Here is a 20815-nt window from a genome sequence, read left to right on the forward strand (position 1 = left end):
CTCCTGTGACTGGGGAAACACCTTATCTTCAATTAGCTTTTTGCGTAGGCAGTGTCTGGCAGCAACACAAGAGTTCTCAGGAACATGGAAAAGTATTTCTCTTTAGCAGAAAGGCCATCGTGGTCTATGCCTGGCTAATACTGCCTTTGTCTCCAGGATGATGGCCTGCCAGCTGCAAAAGTGTTGCGTGCAGTTACAAATGCAGAAGTAGAATGGGAAAAGCCAGCTGGCAAAGGTGGCCCGGTGCCCTGCAGTGCCCAGTGCCTGGGGAGCAATGACCTATCCCAGGTTTTATTTCAGCCCTGGCATTTCTCAGGCTGCCCAAGCCATCTGCTGTCCCTAACTAGCATTAAAGTAGCATCCAGAAACCCAGGTCACAGGCGATAATGCTGTATTGTGCGCTAGACAGGCATTTTTGTACCTTATCTATTCCCTACCCCAGATTGTTTAAAGTGTACCTCTGATTCAACCACCTGAACAGACAACATGAATAAGCTGGCAAGAGGAGCCTATTAAAAAAAAAAAAAATTACATGGAGTTCAGCAGACAAGCTCTGCTCCCCAGTGAACATGACAATCTTTCATGCTAAAGATCTGGCTTGTGCTTCACACGTTAAGCAGAGGAATGGCACCTCTGGTGTCCTGCTACTGCCCTTAATGCTTCCTTCTCTCCACTCATAACTGGTTACTTTTTTACTACTCGGAACAATTTGTTCCTGTGATGACATATAACCTGCCTCTTTCTCCCCACCCTTAAGAGGCAGTCAGGTCTGAGACATAACCCAAGGCCCAGCACCCTGTTTGCAGGCAAGATGACTGTGAACCTTGGAAGATTTCTGTTGACTTTTAAAGGACTTACTCATGCCAGGGTTTTATTACACAGGCAATCAAAGGATGAAATGAACAGTTTGGCAGGCTCACTCACAACCTCTTGCCCTCCCTTCCAGATGTGCTGTTCACCAACGGCTTGAAGCAGCAAGATACGGTATTGCATGACCCTGTGAGCTGCATGCTAGGACACATCCCCAGATGACCTCCCCAGCCCATTTCCTAGCACACAGGCCCCCCACACACACAGGCTGATCTTCTCAGTCCTACCTGGTTTCGTGTGCATGCTCCCATCTCCTTACCTATGACAACCAGGATGAACAGGGCTGTTGCCACACCTGCAGTCATGAAGAACATGATGCTGATGTGGTAGGCCAGCTTCTCCACATCCTCCACATTGGGAACCAGAACTGGAGGGACCAAAAAGCCCACAGCGATCCCGAGCTGAGCAGGAGAGAGAGGGGACATACAGAGGTGTGACATGGAACCACAACACTACCACCACCCCACAGCTCAGCCCCCTGATGCCCAGTAAGGGCTCAGCTGAGCCTAATCCAATTTCACAACCAAGGTGAAAATCTTCTTTACCATCCAACCAAGAGATAAAAGCCAGCTACCCATTGCAATTAGGCCGTAAGAGAGGTCCCCCCCCACTGCACTTACAACTGTCAGGATATTCAAGGCAAGGTTCTACAACAAAATCAAACAGAATCAATACCTGCCTCCATTGAAATGGAGGTCTTGCTTCCCCTGTCCTCCCCCATGCCTGTGAGTTCCTGTCCACACACACCCCTCCTTATCTTGCACCTACTCTGGTGCTGGCCTAATCACCTGGTAATCCAGTTTTGCTCATTAAAAATGTCAGAAAACAAGACCATCAAAACCCACCACAATTCTTTGCTGGTCCAATGAGTTGAACCAAATTATTTTCCAGCCAGACAAGCACAAGGGTAGAGGCAGAAACCTCCCACTCCTAATCTGGCTCAAACACTTTATGACGGTGTTTCCTAATGAGCCGCCTCCCAAGACAAGGCTCACCCTATGACCACAAGGAGAACCTGAAAAACATAAAGGTTGAGAGTGAAGGAGGTGCTACGGTACATATCCTAAACACTGAGGTCGTGTGATGGGCTTGGCAACTGCTGCTGGATAAAATGCTTGGCTCCAAAGGGCTGCAAGAAGAAACCTCTGCAGCTCTGGCCTATACTGTGCCAAGAGTCCCACACGTCCAGCTGAGGAGGTCCTGCAGTAGCAACACACTTTAGTGAGGACATTATGGCTTTTAATTCCACAGCTATTTCTCCAGGACAGCGACAAGGAGCTGCAGCAGCACAGGCTTTGCCACAGTGATAAGTGGGACTGACAGTGGCACAGACCTTCAGTGCCGCCCTCAAATGGGAGGGAGAAGAAACAGCCGCATTGGTGCTTAGGAGTACACTTTTCATGAAGTGGGTGCCAAAATGCGCTCAGCACATTTGTGAGTATTCTAAATGCAAGAGGAGTCTACTTTTTTCCCCTGCTTTGTGTTTCACTGTTTGTGGCTGTGTTTCAATCACAGTTTGGTTCCCAAGCACTGTTTATTTACCTGTTCCCCCAGCCCTTCCCAGAACTTGCAGCCCACTCAGACATCACAAAGAGCCATGCTCAAGCTCAGCCCTTGGTTGCTCTCAAGGCTCTGCACGCTCACCCCTGTTTAGGGCAAAAGCAATTTTTTTGTTTAGCAATGCCCTCATTTTTGCTATTTCCCGATTTAAGCCTACGTTTGCTGCTGTGGACAGTGACAAGGCACACACAAGAGCCTCCAACAGATGGAAGGACTGAGAAGGCACCCAAGAAAGAGACATGCCAGTTGCCACTCTCATCTTTGCTTGAAACAAGATATTTCCAATGTCTTTTGCAGGCTGTACCATTTGCCTGGACATAGGAAAGCGCTAACAGTACCACAACAGTGCTGAGACAATATAGACTAGCAGCATTAAAAAAAAAAAAATCCCACCCACCATTATTCATGCTACCCCAATACAGCCTCTATAGAGCCACTGCCCTCATCACACTAAGAGAGGAGGTAGGAGCATGCAAAACATGGAAATGAGGATACAGTCAAATTAAGCCCACTGCATTTACCATTTCCTTATAGGAAACATTAGATCAATAGCAATCAATTAGCACCACGATGACCCCTTGTCCCAGGATAATGGGCTGGAGAGGATACTGCTTATGCCTCACCGATGACTGAACAGCAGCAAGACCACACCACTAGCCAACTGCTGCCATACAGAAGGATTCTGCAGTGCTTGATGTCTTCATAGTCCCTGGGAAGGGTCTATCACTCTATAGGTTCGGAAAGCAAAGACTAAGAAAGGGGAAGACTATGCTGCCCATAAAGCACATCCAAGCATGTCAGCATACAGAACAGAACGACCCAGGAGCCCTGTAATCCAGGCACAAGCTCAGACACGTTGCCTGGGCTGCCTTCTAGCAAAAACTCCTTGTGCTTTCTGCATGCTTCCTCTGTCATCCCTCTTTTGGAACACTCACTCACTGACCAGGATCAAGATCACAGAATAAAATTACATTTCAGGTGCCGTATCTGGTAGTTGGGATAAAAATCAGCTTGTGACATCCAGACCCAGAAAACTCTCCACAAACTCCCTCCTCCTCCATCTAGCTAGTGGATTTTTGAGACAAGAAGAATGCTTACGTTTCAAACAGAGCTATCTGCTAGACTCCCGACACCCTATTTAGCTTACAAACAAGTACCTTTCAACCATGTCTGGCCAAACTTCTCCTGCATCAACCCCATCAAACTGGGACCTCGAATAGCCTGGGTCAGGCAGGATCAGCAACAGGCGTCTGTGCTGAGTTCATTGCTGGTGCTGGGACATCGCAGGCAGCCAGTGGGAAGAGTCACCAAAAGATTACAGATGTGCCTCACTGGTTCAGGGCACCGTCGGGAACGAGAACATTTGGGTGTCTGTTAAATGCACTGAAGATAGACACAAGTTGTGCTGTCCCAGACAGCAAGTCAAGGACTGAAAGAGCTTAAGAGGAAACTTAAGCCCGCTCATTAGGAAGGTTAAACCTTCCTAGCACCCACACATCACAGGCAGCTTCTCACGCAGGACTAAACTTGCCAGAGCTCTGCTTTGTTCAGACATGGCCTACCCCCAGCATCTCGTCACAGTCAGCCAGGTCCGCGCTCCTCCTCTGCACTGCCTGCCGGCACCAGAGACTCACTGACTGCCGGCGAGCACAATGATCAGCTGCCTTAGAGGCTTCAAGCTCTGATCTTCATTAAGTTGCACGCCTCTCCCTTCTCTGCACAAGGGAAACAAGCCTGCAGCTGCACAGAAAAGGCAACGGCAATGAACAGATGCTCACAGAGATCGCTCCCAGAGGGCAGAAACCCACTTGTCTCTGCTGCACGTTTATTTTGCCCTGCTTGTGGCCAAAGTGCAGGCCTGTGGCTCCAGAGCGCCCGCTCAGCCCAGGACACAGCCACACTGGGCTTCACTCCTATCTCCCTAGCATTCCCAAAGGTTCAAGCTTTGAGGAAAAGACTCTCAACTTTTCTTCTTTCCATTCAAGGGAAGAGTCCTAGCAGCTCTTACGTATCAGGTCTCACATGTGCCCCTACACCCTTTACTAAATAAGGTCTATAAACACCTTCCTGGAAATTGCTCCTTTGCCTTATCACCGCTTCATTCTTGGAAGAACTGGGATGGATTCCTATGGTAGGTGTTTCTTGTCTTCCTGCTCTCTGCAATCACATGCTGGTCCCATGAGCTGCCGAGCTGCAGCAAAACAAGAGCGGAAAGGAGAAGAGATCCATGCTTTATTATGGCCTCCAACTTAAGTTTCTCCAGGACTACAGCCAAGATTCACTCTTTCCAGATCTCCCTCTATCTCCTCCTTCCTGAAAAAGGATCTGATGTATCTAGCAGAGAAGGTCTTGAAAATCTGTTTTGCAAATTGTTCAGAAATCCTTTACTGAGAAGTCCTACGGTCATTGCTTACCCAACAGAACACAGACTTAATCAGCTTTCTCGGATACTGCTATTGACTTTTCAGAAGACCTGAACAATTTTTCTAACCATAAATGGTTCGAAAACCTCTCTTTTCACCTCCCAAGATAGGCACCATTTCTATCCAGTAGGAGTTTATTAAGCCTTTGCGAAGAACTACGTGGTAGAAGGGAAAAAAAATCCCAGCAATAGGAGCTATACTTTATATTTCAGAGCAACTGATGATGTTAATCCTGTGAAAATGAGGATTGACTTCACTAAAACTGAAGATTTCCTGGAGGATACTCACAAACCCTGGATTATTCATACCATTTTTAGCAACAAATACAAGCTCTCAGCAACACGATGAGTATTTTACTTTACCTTTCACAAAGAGATTTTTAGTCTGGTTCTCAGCAGGCCAGTGCCCACATCACCGTCAGCCCAACAGACAACACTGTAACCAGATAGCCAGAAAATTTAAAGATGCCTTAGCAAAGGAAAAATAACTTTTCTCTCTTCTCCGCACCTCTCATGTCAGGGCTGGGAAAAAAGCCATGGAAAAACAAGGTTGGTTCTGCAACAGTCTGTGATGCCCTCCTTACACAGACCATCAGTCATTAGGGTTCACAGTGCAGTCCCCTCGCACCAGCATACAAATTACCATCTCCAACCTTTGTACAGGCAGAACGCTCTCCAAGACCTATATAGATAGGCTCTAGTTCCCAAAATTCAGCACATCATTCAGCATCCCCACACCCAAAACACACAACACTGTCCTGATATCCAAGAATCTCTCCTCAGGAACCAGGCATTTTATTTTAAGAAGTCTTTGGGGTAGTTTTTAAACAGAATACCAGGGAAGTCAACAACTACAGCACAGTGCACTGTTTAAATTACATTCTTTAAAGGCTAATAAAGGATAGAAGGAATGTATTTCCTACCTGAATTTTGTCGAGGACCAGTCCCAACAACATCATCACATTCAACATTCAAGCATATACAAGAACAGGCAACAAAACCAAGAGCAAGTGGCTAATAAGATGTTATAAAACTATCCAAAGTCTTGAAATGGAAAATGGAATGTCTAATTTAAGTTTAGCTGTTCGTATACTAAGAGTCTGCAGAAGGAAGATAATCAGTGTGGTATCAGCATAAAAATTGTAAATGAATGATCGATGGAGGAGTGGGTCTCCACCTTAAAGAAAACAGGAATACAGAAGCCCTATAAAATTCCATAAGTAAGCACAAATATTGACAGAGGAGACCACCAAACCCAGAAGGTCAATTAAAGTGTTAAAAGATAGAAAGAGACAGATGCTGCAAAGGCAGAAAAAAATACAACAGTGAGAAATTTCGACAATGCCCTTGCAGGCTAAATAAGTGTCATGACAGGGATAATGCAGAGACTGCATTTTTGGATTCCATAAATACGCTTTTCCAAGGAAAACCTATAAGAGGCAGCACAATTTGTGATTTAGACCTAGAGCAGCACAGTGTGACCACGATCAATATTACAGAACAGCTCTGCCCTGCACTCAAATGCAGCTTCCTTGCAGCAGTGACCAAAAAAAAAGAAAAAAAAAGAACAACCCACCCTCCAAAGCACTATGGCAATATTTAACTCACAAGAGGGAGCTGCCTAAAAGGGAAGACGCTTGTTAAAAGGAAATTAAAAAGAAAAGCCAAAGAAATAAAAATGTTTGCAAGTGGCATTTAGACTGTAAAGACACTGCATTAGAGGCTTGGTGTCAGCCTAGAGAATACTAGCAAAAGACTTTAGAACAGAATAAAGGAACCACAGTTAAGTAAAAAATAAAAAAATTAAAAAAACCCACACAATGCCCCACCAAAAAAAAAAAACCCCAACCACCACCCAACTCAAAACCTGGACATTACTCTTTCAAGCAAAGAAAAAAAAGACAGCAAGCTGGACCTAGCTAAAGTAAAACCATAATTAGGCCACAAAAGGCTGGGGAACAACTTTACAAACTAAGTCAAAACTCTTCAAACACAGCAAAATCAGGAAGCCTGCCAGAAACTCTGTAGGGCCAGAAGATTATCACTGTGGAAGGAGAACATTCGAGAAAGAGGGAGAAGTAAATGAAGTCTTGCACCAGCATTCACGGCATGGTATTTATGGGAGGTTTCCACATCAACAGAACCTCTTCACATGGCAAAAATCTGAAGCATTATCAGTGGAAGATCATAATCAATTTATTTCAACTAATTTCTTCCACAAGGCACCAGGAACAGATGGCATTCATCCAGTTCAAAAGAACAAGTCAACAGAAAACCCACACTACTCGCACACAAACACACCAAACTGCCAACTCCGCTTTGTTACCAAATGCTCAAATCAGGAATGGAGGAAAAGAAAAGTGATATGAATTTTTAAGAGGCCCAGCACAGGCAGGAGTCCCCAGAAACCCCAGGGCCAGCTGCCCGCCAGTTTGGCCAAATGGGCAAAACCTATAGCAATCACAATATTGACGTTTACACGTTGATAAACACCAATACAACAGGCTTTTCTTACACTATGATTTCAACACAATCTCAGCAAGTTCCCAAGCCAAGACTTCGGAGAGTTAGGAGGATACACTCCTTTTTTACCATCTTTCCCTTAGCACTTGTCACTGACTGGCCTGGGGCTGCCTGGCAAATTTGGACTGACCTAGGCCAGATGCTCTTCTGTTCTGATGCATTGTACCTTTCCAAAGAAAAGGCTTGGGGGGGGAATAAAAATAAAAACAAGGACTTCACCTGCTCTCAGCGAAGAGAGCTCATTTTGTTTGTCGACATACCATTGGAGTTACTTTACCTTTCCACTCCCAAAAGAGTTACTTTTAACAGGGCCCACAGTCATTTGGCCCTGGGAATGAATCTTTCACACACACACCACTGCCACCCCAGATCAGCTTGGAGAACAGAAATAGGATAATCTAGCTATCCGCTGTAGACCTCTCTTTAAGGAATGTTTGTGAAACTCTATCAGATAAATTCAATGCTTTAAAGCATGAATAAAACCAACACTTCACCTATGCCAAAGGTGAAGCCCTTGTGGAAGCCCTACTCTGAGCCACCCACACAGTACCGCTGTCAGAAGCCTTCTGAGGGTCACACCAACCCGATTCCCTCCAGGGCCACCCCTCCATTTCTAATGGACCCTCCTCCACTGCCTCCAAAAGCAGGGGAGCAGGAAAGAGTGGTGTAACTGCTGGGGAGATGCAGTACCAGTCTTGAACCGTTTGCTTACAATGCACAGCACTACCTCTAATCCTCAACATACACACCAACCAAGGAAGGCGGAGATGAGGAATGCTCTAGAAAACCAGAGAGACTACCATGCTTTGGAAGAAAATTACTGATATTTCAATTGTTTTAACAAGTCAGTCCTGCTGTACACACTGACTTATTATCTGACAGATATATTTAAGCCTGTAGAACTTCCCATTTTCAAGATGTTCTTCTCCAGACACAATAGTAGAAATGGGTTTGGGGGTTTGTTTGGGTTTTTTTTTTTTAATTATACTTGATTCTAATTCAAATGGCTTCAGATACCGAGTGCTCAGAAACAAATCTTTTGACATTCCCCAAATGAACGATGAGAACTGACCTGCCAATATTATTATCGGGGAAGCCAAGGTTCTTGGTGAAAAGTCAACAAAGCAAGGCTGCACACTACAGCTGCCGTTCTTCTAGAAACCTCCATCTCAGATAACCACCACAACAGGTTGTCTCTCCAGAAATCTTACAGACAAGACACACAAGCCAAGTACAGCAGCATCCATGCTGTTCAGTAATAGATGAGACTAGATCAAGATTCCACATAGCCCACACTAGCTGCCCTGTAGCGTAAACCAGTGCAAAGATGCAGAATGTAACTGGTAGTGGCAGAAGGGCACACCTGACAGGTGGGAGGAGGGGGAAGTTGCACAGTTTGCTGGATCTGAACAATGTGCCTCTTGTTGCAGTAGGAAAGCCCTTACGAAGGGGAACAGGAGGCCTCTCCTTCTCGCTACGTTGCTTTTCCATGTATGAGAGAGGGAACTTTGAACCATGCTCAGTACATACAAGACCCATGCCAGATGCCCCTCTGACAGTTCTGCCACCATAATTAACCTGGATCTCCATTGACCCAGGGAACACCTTTGAGGAGGTACCTATTCCATAGCCCTGGGCAACACAGCCTCTTCCTCTACTCTTGTCTGCATGTCAAAGCTCTGCCCTGCAGTGCTCCCTCCTTTTCTAACTACAGGTGCCTCCCACGCTATACCCATGACATTTCACAGGAGCAGCTAAACTTTCTGACCTACAATTCACATATCGCAATCTGCAGAGAGCAGACAGCCACCCCCTCCTCATGCCCTGTGACTCCTACTGCGCATCCGCTTCCCAATCTTTTGCTACCGACACAGGTCCCAGCTGCCTTTCCATACAAGGGGCTACAGCAGAATTGAACATACCCAACTGAAGAGCTGTGTAAAGCAGAAACTGCCAGTTCCTACCCAGTATACTTTTGTGTGGGTTGCTGTCCAGAATATGCTTCTTCCATACCACTGACCACAAAACCAAAAGAGCCTGTTGAAATCCGGATAGTCAAGAAATCGACATGCATAAATGTTTGCAAACCACAGGTCAGTCACCTTTCTTTCTTGAAGAAGCAGGAAAGACCCAAGTTGTGAAAGGAAAAATTGTAATCCAGGCCTCGTGACAAGATAAGATAGGACTTGGGCTCTTTTTTACTCTCCCACTGACATAGCAGATAATGTTTTGTTTGTTTTTTTTTTTTTTTAAATGGCACTTACACAACTAAAGGTCTTCCGGAAGCAAAGCAAACTCCCTTCCTCATCAAACTTCTGCTTCTGTGGCATCATCTCATGCTGTTTAATATGATGCAATGCCGTATGATGAAGACTACTTCTCTGTGCAAGTCACTCAGGGCCTCTCAGTCTTGAATGCACCTTCCCCCAGTTTAATGGGAAAGAAACACAATGCAGCAAAACAGCAGCAGCAGACAAGAGAGTGTAAAGCAGAAGAGAGGTTTCATCTCTGACAGCTACCTCAGCTGCTGCTGGAATCCTCAGTCAAGATATAATACTTTGGTCAAGGACCTAACATAGCCAGCCCCGGGGAATCCTGCCGGGCAAGTGCTGAGGGTGCCATAGGGCAGCCGCTCCCAGCAAAAACACTGCATTCATTTAAACTTTTATGCAACTTCCACAGAACATAACCCAAAAGCCAACTGCTTCTGTGAGGGAGAAGGGGGAGCTGCCTTTGGTGTATGGCTGAGAAGGGAGCATCAGTTGAAATGGGTAGAAAAAAAGTTAATTTCAGGCTCCAGTGTCTGTTTATAGAAACTTAGGCATTCCTGGGAAAGCCACGTTGCTATTTGGTCAGCACGCCCTCCCACACTGAGCCACATCCAGGATCTCGGAGAGCTGACCACATAGCACTCCTTGTGATCCAAGTGCTCTGATCCACCCTGCCCTTCTTTACAAGGAGAAAAAGGAGCCAGGGTCTGAGAATTTCAACCATTAACTGGCGCCACTACCAGCTCCTCTTGGTTCCTTGCTAAAATCTTCTCTATTCTAATAGCTAAAACCCTGGGAGATACAGGGCCAAACTACAGAGGGATGCGAGTCAGACTACCACCTGCCCCTATTTCTAACAGGGATCAAATCTCATCTGAAGAGATGGGGAGCCTCCCGAAGGGACAGAACAGCCAAAGAGATCTAGAAGTCCACTCGAAGACAGGAATTCCACAGGACCTGAAGGGTGAAAGGTACAGGACAGAGTTAGCAGTGAGGTATCAAACAGCAGCACATGCTCAGCACAAATAGCACTGCAGGCTCACCAGCACCAAAGCCATTCAGATGTTGCAGACTCAATTATTCGGCAACACCCACCCATTACCTCATGCAGACTGTTTCCCCAGGTTCAGAAAAAGAGAAAAAGATCCACCAGGAGAGAGAGAGAGCATTTCCCTGAATGTCATTCACAGCTTATCATTCAGTTTGTCCACTTCAAAAGCCATCACTCAGCAGTCTGCAGATAGCACCTAAAAGCTCTGCCTCAGGCCGTTTCTGTTTCCGAAGCCCAAAATCTCTGAAGTCACATGCCAGCTGCATCAGAACAAGGACAGACCCCACCTGAAGATCAGTAAGGTGCTGCATCATTTTTCCCCAGAGGCAGAGATTGATATGAAGCTAAACTCTTCTCTCCTCCCAAACCATGTCAACACCTTTTATCAACCCCTGCTAAAAAATGAAGAGGCAAAATTACAGCAGAAAGATAGCCTAAGACGCCTGCATCCTTACTCCCCAACTGCTTGTTTCTCTTTGTCAGAATGACAGAAGCCACGAACAAGGTCTATTTCAAACAAACAAAAAAAAAAAAAAAAACAATACCTGTGGCAAAACAATACAAAGTCACAAACATAAATGTTCTTTCATTGCCCCTGTGGAACACAGCTGTACACTTCCCTGTCTGCTGCCCACATTCCTCGCCCTTCAGGTGACAACAGGGAGACACAGCAGTAAGAGATACGCCTAAAACCAACATGCCTGAAGAAGCGTGGCCCATGCACAGCAGTCCAGCATGTGCTATGGCAGCTGAACCAGAGAGCTGGGCCTGGACACCAAAAATCTGAAAAAGACACGAGAATTGAACTCATTACCTAAAGATCCCCACCGCTGTGTTAGTTTTGTCATGCCACAGTACCGTGTTTCTTCATCCCCAAAAGACGGGGGAGCAAGTATGTTAAAGGAAGGGGCAAGGCCTGCTGCTCCAGCAAGCACATGCTCCTGCAGGTGCTAGTATCTCAGGAGAGCAACTCCTCCCGCTGCAGTCCTGTCACCAGAGAGAATGAGGGGACAGTCTCCCTCTGACACAGAAGACAGAAGCCCGTTTGCTGCAACCCGTCAGGTCCAAACCATGGCCCCAGACAGGGAACTGGCTGATGGATCAATAACACCACAACGGAAGCAGCATGGACTTACGCAGACCACTCTCTCCCACCCACCTCTTGTGCATGGAACTTCACGTAGATGTCCAGCACCAAGATGTCCAGCACCTCCACGAATAGCACTGCTGACGACCTAGCAGGCATGCTACTTCTGACAGCTGTACTCCAGAAGCGTGTTAGAGAAATTCCTCCCAATATTCAAACACATCTGTGAACTTTCCAAAACACTTCTGCTTCCGTCCAGAACTTCAGCCTGAGGAAATGTCCCCACATAGATTTTTCCCGAGTCTTTCAAGCAATGAGACGTTACTAATATTTTAATGACACTAATATTTTAATGCCGAAGTATCCAACATGCAAGTAAACCCCATTCTACACCTCCCCATACATGCACTTGCAGGGACAAGGAGCAAAAAAATGGAAAAACCCATGCATCTCCCTGTTAAAATGGGGAAAAGTAAAATGTCATGAAAACCAGCAGTGGGTAAACAAGGGAATGTGAGTGCCTCCTCCACAGGTGTCCACATTCTTCTTTTCTGGAAGCTGTCCAGCATTGATTCAAGAGTGCTCAATCTAACCCTTCTTTGCACTTCAGATACCACAACCAACACATGGCCAGAAACAAGTGAGAAGAACCTGACACTCTACTTAGGTGGGGTTTTTTTGGTTTGTTTTTGGTTTGTTTTTTTTTTTTTAAAAGGTGTTTAATACCCAGTTTGACTGATTCAATGATTTACTGCTCAGGGCTAACTTTGAACCTGAAGGTTACCATCACCCAGCAAGCAGCAGTGGTGTGTCCTGAGCAGACATCACCCTGGCAGACCTAGAGGAACCAGCAGGCAAGGGTCTCCTCAGGACAGCACTGCTCAAGTGCTGCCTAAGGTCAAGAGGGTAGGAGCAGAAAGAAGGCAGGTGTATCAAACAAAGCAGCGGTGGCACTGCCCCGATCCTCCACGTAGCTGACTGCAATCGCTGTCAGAGAGGGACATCGGTGCTTGGCACGTGATAATAATAATCACGATTATAACTCGTGACAGAGTTTTCCACCTTGAGGATCTGTAACTAAGCGACATGGCAAGGAAAGGAAAACCATACAGTTGTAGAGGAATGAGCATAAGGACTAATTTGCCATACTGGCATACTGCAATTACAAACCCACTGTATTATACCCTTTGCTAACGCTCCCTAAAACACAGTCTTTAACTGCAGAGTCAGGAAAAAAGGATGCCTCTATTTCTTACCCCTGCCCCACGTCACCGCTAACAAAATAGCTGCTTTCCATTCACTGTGATTATGCATCTCAGGACCCACAACTAAGAGAATGAAATTAAGGGAATGAGTAGGCCCTGCCTGTGGAGCACACCCTGTCTTTAGTTGTTGACATTTCTGATTTCTCCAGTTCTCTAAAAGGGAAGCCTGGGCTTACAAAGAAAGGCCTATGTACTGAACTGAGGTCTCATTGACATGTCAGTTCAAGCCTCAGAGCAGTGTCGAACACCAAAAGCATAGCCAAAATTTGCTTTTCGCAACTGTTAGACTAACCTGCTCCTTTTAGGACGATGAGGATACCATACACGTATATAGCACAGGCTGAAACCCTCATTGTTTGGATTTCTTATGCACACTGTTGAGTAACTCCACCTGAATAATTAAAAAAAAAAAGTCTGACAGCAAAATGTTCTGTTACTTATTTACCCCTAAAGTAGCAGAGTGTTCGTGCCAAGTTAAATGCCTTCCACTCTAAAGATTCATTTAAAACACATAAAAAAGCAGCCCATTAGCTTGGGTGATAAGAGGAAAGCTAAGATTCACAAAGAGAAAGATAAGTATGTTTTCTCTTTCCAAAAGATGTAAGCCAGAATGTCCTTAATTCCCTAGCACTCTTCCACAAACACCATCTCCAAGCATTCACCTTTTCTTGCCTCAGCAGTATTTAAATAATTACAGAAACCCAGGAATGTGGGGAAAGGAGACCTCAAACCCACTGCACACAAAGTTATCTGTGAGGAAAACCGTGCTTAAGAAACTATCTATCTGAACTGCAAACCACTCAAGTCCAAATAGCACCCACAGGCTGAACTAAAGACAGCCCAGGGCAGGGCGCAGTCATGTGTCGGGCAGTATATTGGGTCTCAAAGTAGAGGGGCAGAGGTCCAGCCTAACAGCTAATGCCAGGTTCTACTTCCCTCTTCTTCACATCGGCTTTGCAGAGCCAGACTCACTTCGCTCACGCCACATTGCATCAGTATTGGTCTATCTATCTGCTTCGTGCAACAAGGATGAGTGGGTGTTCCAGTGCAAGGGTCAAGAAGCTATTTCCCTCATCCTTTCAAAGCTGTGGAAAAATTTGTCTCCTCTGAGCACTAGCTGGGCTACAAGTAAAGGCCGTCACAGCTTGAGCAAGTGCGGGTCGCTGGCCTCCCTGACCCGCCTTGATACGAGAGTGCTTGGGGACCTTACCTCGCCCTAGAACGATGGAAGGTTTGCTTCTTTTCAAAGCAACTGCCTGTGGAAACTCTGTACCTACTTTTAAGAGGTATGAAAGTGCTGAAGTCCTTTTCCTCCAGGGCCCTGTGACAAGTACTCTTTCCAGCAGACAGTTAATCGCCTTTGTCCCATCTCGTTGTCAGCAGGAGGATATTGCAGGGTCAAGTCCAGATGCAACTGCAGATCTGAGGTTTGCGGGACACTGTGCCTAAAGCGCGTTTCTCAGCACCACAACACCACCTCCAGCCCATCCACGGGGCTACTGAATCATCCCCCTGGACTAGAGGTTCGCAGACAGAGTAGGAGGGCACTGGAGAAGACCCTGAGTCCAAACACGGCGCAAAGCCAGAATCATACCCAACCCCCAGGCTGCCCCCAGCTTTGTAGACTTAGGTCCCACCTGCTTCTGCCACCACCATCAGCTCACAGCTTGATCCCAGCTGTGTCCCTCCAGGTACCAGCTGCATTTCCCTGCGGGATTTTCGTGTAAGCGCCTCTTATCTTTGCTGCTGCCCTCCAGGCCCCGTGCATCTCTTCCCTCTCCCTAGTTTGCTGCTCTCCTCCCTTAGCGCTCCCAGTTTACGGCCAGGCTGGCGAAGGCTTGCCCAGTGTGCCCGGCCAGCCGGGGAACAGCCGCCCCGTTACCTGGTTCCCGAAGACAGCAATGGAGCAGGCGGTGGAGACCTCGTGGGAGCCGAACCAGACGGAGGCGATGTGCGAGGGCATGCCCAGGATGAAGACCTGGGCCAGGGAGCAGATGACCTGCCCCAGGACGGTGACGGGGAAGAGATGCGGCTTCAGGCTGCCCAGCTTCACCCAAGCGCCCAGGGCATTGAGGGCCGAGCCGGCCAGGGCGATGAGGCGCAGGCCCCTCTTGTCCAGCAGCCAGGCAACGGGGAAGAGCAGGGGGATGTAGGTGAGCATGTAGCTCATGGACAGCCAGTCGATAGCGAAGGCGCTCACGCCGTAGAAGCGCAGGAAGACATTGTTGATGCTGCTGTACTGGATCCACTGGAAGGCGTTGCACAGGGAGTAGCTGCTGAAGAGCAGCACCACGACCCAGCGACGCCGGGACAAACGCACCTCGGCGGTGCCGGCAGCGGCCTCCCCCGCCGCCGCCGCCAGCCCCGCCACCCCGCCAGGCTCCTGCTGCACCATGCCGGCAGCACAGGCCACCCGCCTCGCCTCGGCTGGGCTCGGCTCCCCGCCGGTACCCACCTGGCCGGGAAACCCCGCCCGGCCGCCCCCGCCGAGCTCACTGGCTGCCGCCGTGCGGGGAGGCCCGGCCCGGCCCCCCCCCCACCCCGCCCTCCGCCCCGCCCCGCCGCGGGGGCGGGCAGGGCGTCTGGCTGCCCCGGGGCGGGGAGCAGTGGGAGGGGGGCGGAGGGGACACAACCAGCGGGGCACCGGCGGAGCGGTAGGCCTGGCGGGGGCCCTGCGACGGCGGAGGGGCCGCCCCCCCCCCCCCCCCCCCCCCCCCGCGCCCCGTCCCCTGCCCGGGGCCGCCGCCGCCGCCCCGCCGCTCGCAGGCCCCGCCGAGCGGCCGCCCCGCGGTGAATCAGGCCCGGTGCGGGAGAGACCTGCGGGACACGGAGTGACCCAGCGCTGTGCCCTGGGGGGGGCTGTGTGTCCGTGGGCAGTGCCCGACCCAGCCAGAGATGAGCAGGGGTTGGGGGTTTCATTAGGCTTGGCGTCCGATGTGTGGTTTGGGTTTTGGTTTTTTTCATGACATGGCGCACTACAAAGTGAAAACATCCAGTGGAGTCAAAATTAAAACATCTCCGTGATGCGACTGAAGCAAAAGAGCCAAAAGTGGTGTTTGTTTTTCATCCTCCTGGGGAACTCGCAGTTAATGAGTCAGCGTTATTTAGCAACGTGCCACTCTTGACAGATTCCTGCCTGGAGATGGCTTGTGATCTACAGTTCATTTAATTAACGTCGTGTTATCTGAACTGTACAAACATTACTCAGCGCGAGCTTCAGAATGTGGACTTGGTTGCATGCTGGTGTTGCTCAGCTCTCTTCCAGCTTTAAACACACAGCTCAAAGTTCACTTGGAAAAGTGGGACCAGTGACCTGTCTTTAGGATGTTGTATTCCCGAAACAAAGACTTGGGTCAGAGAATGAAGAAGTGAAGTTCCTCTGGCTTGTATTTACTTTGTGGAATGCTGTCAGAGGTTACTGACACTGTCTTCTGACTGCTGCCGGGAGCAAATGCTCTCGCTTTGGTGAGACTCACGAAATGACACTCAGCTTTGGTGCCTGCGTGTTTGTATTTCCCATGCAAGCAAAAAAAAAAAAAAAAAAAACCACCCTAGAACCCTAGGCAAATGTCACCTTAAGTGGTTCTTGCTCCTCACAGAGCTCGCTTCTTGAGTTTCCTACTCCCAGCAGAGTGTCCAGGAGCACAGCTGGAGACGGGTGAAGCCGGTGCAGCCTTCCCTATGTGCTCTGCTGAAATCACCGCCGGGCAGAGCTGCAAACCTCCCTGCTCTCCCCGGCATCAGCCCACAGCTTTGCCAGCGAACCTCTGGCCTCACCTGGGATGCTCCTTACGATGGTACAACTTAACCATAACGTAGTCCTTTTACATAATAAACGAGAAAGGCAAATTCAGAAGCAAGAGCCAGAAAAGAGGGTCCTCCTCACCATTTGTTATTTGGTTAGGCACCCAAAGTTACTCTAAGCTCCGTATTGAGACAACAGAAAGGACAGAAGAATTTGTTCTAAGCAATTTGTGATTTAAATGTATCAGGAATGCAATGAGTGAATAGCACGGCAGAGCGCAGAGGTGAAATGAAGCAGGAAGTCATGGTCCAACAGCTCCTTAGTCTGAGGACTAAGGATATAATACTATATAGGATATATATATATATAAAAGGATATAACTGAGGATATAACAGTAGAGTATACAGAAAATTAACTTTTAGGATCATCAGATTTGAAAAAGTCTTTACAAAATTCTCCACAATATTATCAAAATCAAAGTTACCCAGAGGTAATCACTATCATTTACTGAAGAGCAATCGAAACGCTAAGATCAAGAGAAAAAAAAAGGCAAATTTTTAGCATGGCAAACTGGGCTTGCTAGAGGAGCGTCATTAATAATCCCGAAAGCAGAGCGAGGAGCAAAATTTCCAGATAGTAAAACGTTATTTAAGTTACTCAAGACTAATTTAAATATGTCACCTACATGTTGTATTTAGGTCTGTATGACTTTAGAACTGTAGCTTTAGCTATCTGTAGCTGAAAGTGTTATCACAGCCCCTGGCATCTTTAATTTGTAAACTCAGAGAGATGCAGGGTAACCCAGTTAGGTACTGTATGGCAGTCTGCTGCAGTCAAAGGTCTCTGGGCAGCAGAGAGGAAGATACCAGTGACTAACAGGGACTGAACGTGGGTTTCAGGCTTAGGTCACAGAAAAAGAAAAAGCAGAAAGAGTATAAAGGAAAAAATAAAGAGTTGAGGAAAGCCTGTCATACATTTGTAAAACACTGAAAACAGTTACATTTCTCTAAGTGTGACTAAAAATTGAGCACACACACAGAAAAATATTTAGATATATGGGAGAGGAATAAGAAACACATGCTGGGTCCTTTGCCTCCTGCCAGCCCTACTCCAAACTGGAGTCAGAAACAGTCTGTTGTCTTGAGTTGTGTTTTAGTCCCACCTTCAGCTCCTAAATTTCTCTCAAAACCCCTCAGTTTTACCCATCACCAACAAAAAGTCCGTAGCAAGCCAGAGCCTGCCAAGCAAGGAGCAGTTTGTTCGCACTCAACCAGTGTCTTAATCCAATCGGAAAAGTCCAACAGTAAATCAAGAATGACTAAAACACAGACCCTGCTGAAAATAACAGCTGAAAGCAGATGGATGAAAGCATTGCCCAGCCTCTGATGATTGCAGCCTGTCAAGCGAACACGAGCCAGTCAGGGAAGCAACCTTGGCTCCCCCAAAGCCGATTTAGTCAAGTATTTTTCATACCTATAGGCCCACGCTTCCCAGAACTCCTCTCCTCAGATTTCAGGGCTGTTTTGTTTTGTTTCTGGCTCTGTGAACTATCCAATCACCCCTTTATATTGTTTGCCAATTTCTGGACCAAAATAAAACTCCTGTGCTTTGCATTTCTTCCTCTCTCCATTGCCGCATCTGTTTCTACTCAGATGAGCCTCTTTCCCTCCTTGAAGCAACACAGCAGCTGCTTTTGGATTTCCCTCATCAGAGCATCTTTATATAAAAATTTCTTAGCCATGAAAAATTATTTATATTTCAGGACAACCCCTTGAAGTAGGTTTTAAAGCTTGAATGAAATCTCCTTTACATAGAGATTGACACAAGTGCTAAAAAGGTTACAGGATCCTGCAGCCATAAGTATCTGTGAAGGTTGGAAGGCACTAAACCAGAGGCAGAAGCAGGGCCCAAATTAAATGTAACGGTACAGGCCGTCAGGTAGAGCCTAACATCTCTGGCTTCCCCACTGATCTCAAGAAATCCAACTTCTGACATATCTTGGCATATATCTTGGCATATACTCTGTCTTTAAGACCTATGAGAACATGCAATTCCTTTATGTTCTGTAAGGACTGAAGAACATGTCTTGGAACAAGCTTGGTTTTCTTAAAGCCCACCCAAAAAACACAGAAACCCTAGGGATGATGCTGGCAATGACAGCCCAGCTTTATGATTTCTAGTGAATGGCAACAGGCCTCAATGTCAAGCAAGGCCCTAACAAACGGGTGGTGAAAATTGGCGTGGAAGCTGTGCAGAAGGCACATTAGAAAATTATTGTGAAAAGAAGAATTCCTTGATGGCCTTTTCTCTCCTACACTGGATCAGAGATCCAAGGAATAGGTGGGACAAAAGATGAAGGTTGCCAGGGAAAAGCAGGTACTCAGGGATCTACTGCACCTTGCAGCCATGCAGTTCCTGCAGAGACTTCAGAGGATGCTTAGGCTCCCTTTAAATGGGAAGTATCTAAGCCCACGGGATCACAGGATGTCCCTTGCTCCCGAACTCACAGCATTGTGATTTGTGCCTCTAAATCTCATCCTTGCACTTAGAAGACCTAGCTAATGCAGCTCTTAGGTGGCTCTATCACATTTTCACTGACAAGATTAAGGTCCAGAAAAGTTGTCAGAAGTCTATCCCACACAACCTTTCACCACAGACATTGCGGAGAAGATTACAAGATCTTTGTTGGTGGAGGGAAGATGTTTTCTATTGGGTTCAACATGCAAACTGCTTTAGTGGAGGTCTTCAGAAGGCAGATAGTCATATCATTAGACCAAGACTCGAATAACTGGCAGAACCACTCACTTCTTCTGGGTCACAGCTGGATGCAATGCACAGCTGGAGACAGACCGTGCAGGGCAAGGGCTGCCGTTGGACAAAGGCAGCGTTGTTCCCCTATAGCGCAGGGAAGGCTGCGAGCCCTCTGCTGGCACCTGCGGCTTTCTACACCGCAGGGGCCACCAGAAAGCAGGACCCAGCGTACAGCTTATAAATGCAGTGGGTTAGTTTATTACTGTAGGTTAGGTACACAATTATTTTGATACCTTAAACCCTTATGAATCTTTCCTATTGCAGTTCCTGTGTAAAGATCTGGGGACACATCCAGTGGTGGACAGCTATGTTTATAACAGTGCCGCATGCAGGCTCTGCAGCACTCAAAACTTTGCAAAAATTACCTTCCTCTACACAAAACGTGAAGGCTTAGTTGCACAATCTAAAATCTCATCCAGAGAATACTGCAGACGTCAGAACCACCAAAGCTGTGCAGGGGATAACTTTGAGCACCAAACCCATCCTCTTCAAAGTTTAAGGCCTTTCAAAAGCATAACTTAAGGAAGGAAAATGGCGTTTTGCTCCCCTTCAGCATGCCTCATCTGTAGTTCTCAAACTTCACTGGGGATGCATCACCTACATCTATTTTACAGGGGAAACGGGGGCACAAAGAGTTAAGGTGCCAGGGGCAGGGCTGGTGTTCCCCACCACCAGTCTGACACCTTCCAGCCTTGGCTGCAAGGGCTTGCCCAACAGCAGCTAGAACTACCGCCTCTTTACAGATCAAATATCCCTGTCCAAAGCCTGGCTTTAACGTAGCAATGGCTTTAATTTAATTTAACCTGTCCAGTTCAGGTGTGATGTTTGTATGGATGAATCATATAGGTCTGAACTTCAAAGAGCACATGGGAGGGCACGGCTGAAGTGCTAATATTCTCAGCTGCCTTCTTGCAGCGTAAGGGCGTAAAGGAGCGCACAGCATGGAAGAGCACTTGCACCCGTGGTACCTCGGATGTGCCGGTTGTTGGTTAGTGCACAACCCTCGAGGCTCAGGGCGGTTACGCTACCTCTGCATGGCCTTCTGCAAACAGACACCAACTTGCTCTGCCCCACTCTCTGGTCTGGCCGGATGACAACCAGCTCTAATCCAAAAGCTGTGTAACTGTGGTTAGCCTGCTGCGCTGCTCGAGCATCTGAAGCCCAGGTTTCGACCTTTGCTTGTGAAAAGCTGTGGGGATACAGATAGTTGT

At 47.4% G+C, this 20815-nt stretch overlaps 1 protein-coding gene across 4 annotated transcripts in view; it reads right to left on the reverse strand.

The window, feature by feature from the left end:
- FLVCR2 (FLVCR heme transporter 2) overlaps positions 1 to 15538 on the reverse strand; it is a 39696-nt gene extending 24158 nt beyond the window's left edge. For all 4 annotated transcript variants that reach the window (XR_008466167.1, XM_054199999.1, XM_054199998.1 and 1 more), the window contains exons 1-2: positions 14931 to 15538; positions 1130 to 1271 (exon numbers count right to left, since the gene is read on the reverse strand). Coding sequence is in view for 3 of the 4 variants with exons in the window: in XM_054199999.1 (XP_054055974.1) it covers positions 1130 to 1271; positions 14931 to 15443 (655 nt within the window). In the remaining variant the exon portion in view is untranslated. The remainder of the gene's footprint in view (positions 1 to 1129; positions 1272 to 14930) is intronic.
- Positions 15539 to 20815: the final 5277 nt, after the last annotated feature.

Source organism: Rissa tridactyla, chromosome 4 (assembly GCF_028500815.1).
Source record: "Rissa tridactyla isolate bRisTri1 chromosome 4, bRisTri1.patW.cur.20221130, whole genome shotgun sequence".
In the NCBI taxonomy this organism is placed as follows: Eukaryota; Metazoa; Chordata; class Aves; order Charadriiformes; family Laridae; genus Rissa; species Rissa tridactyla.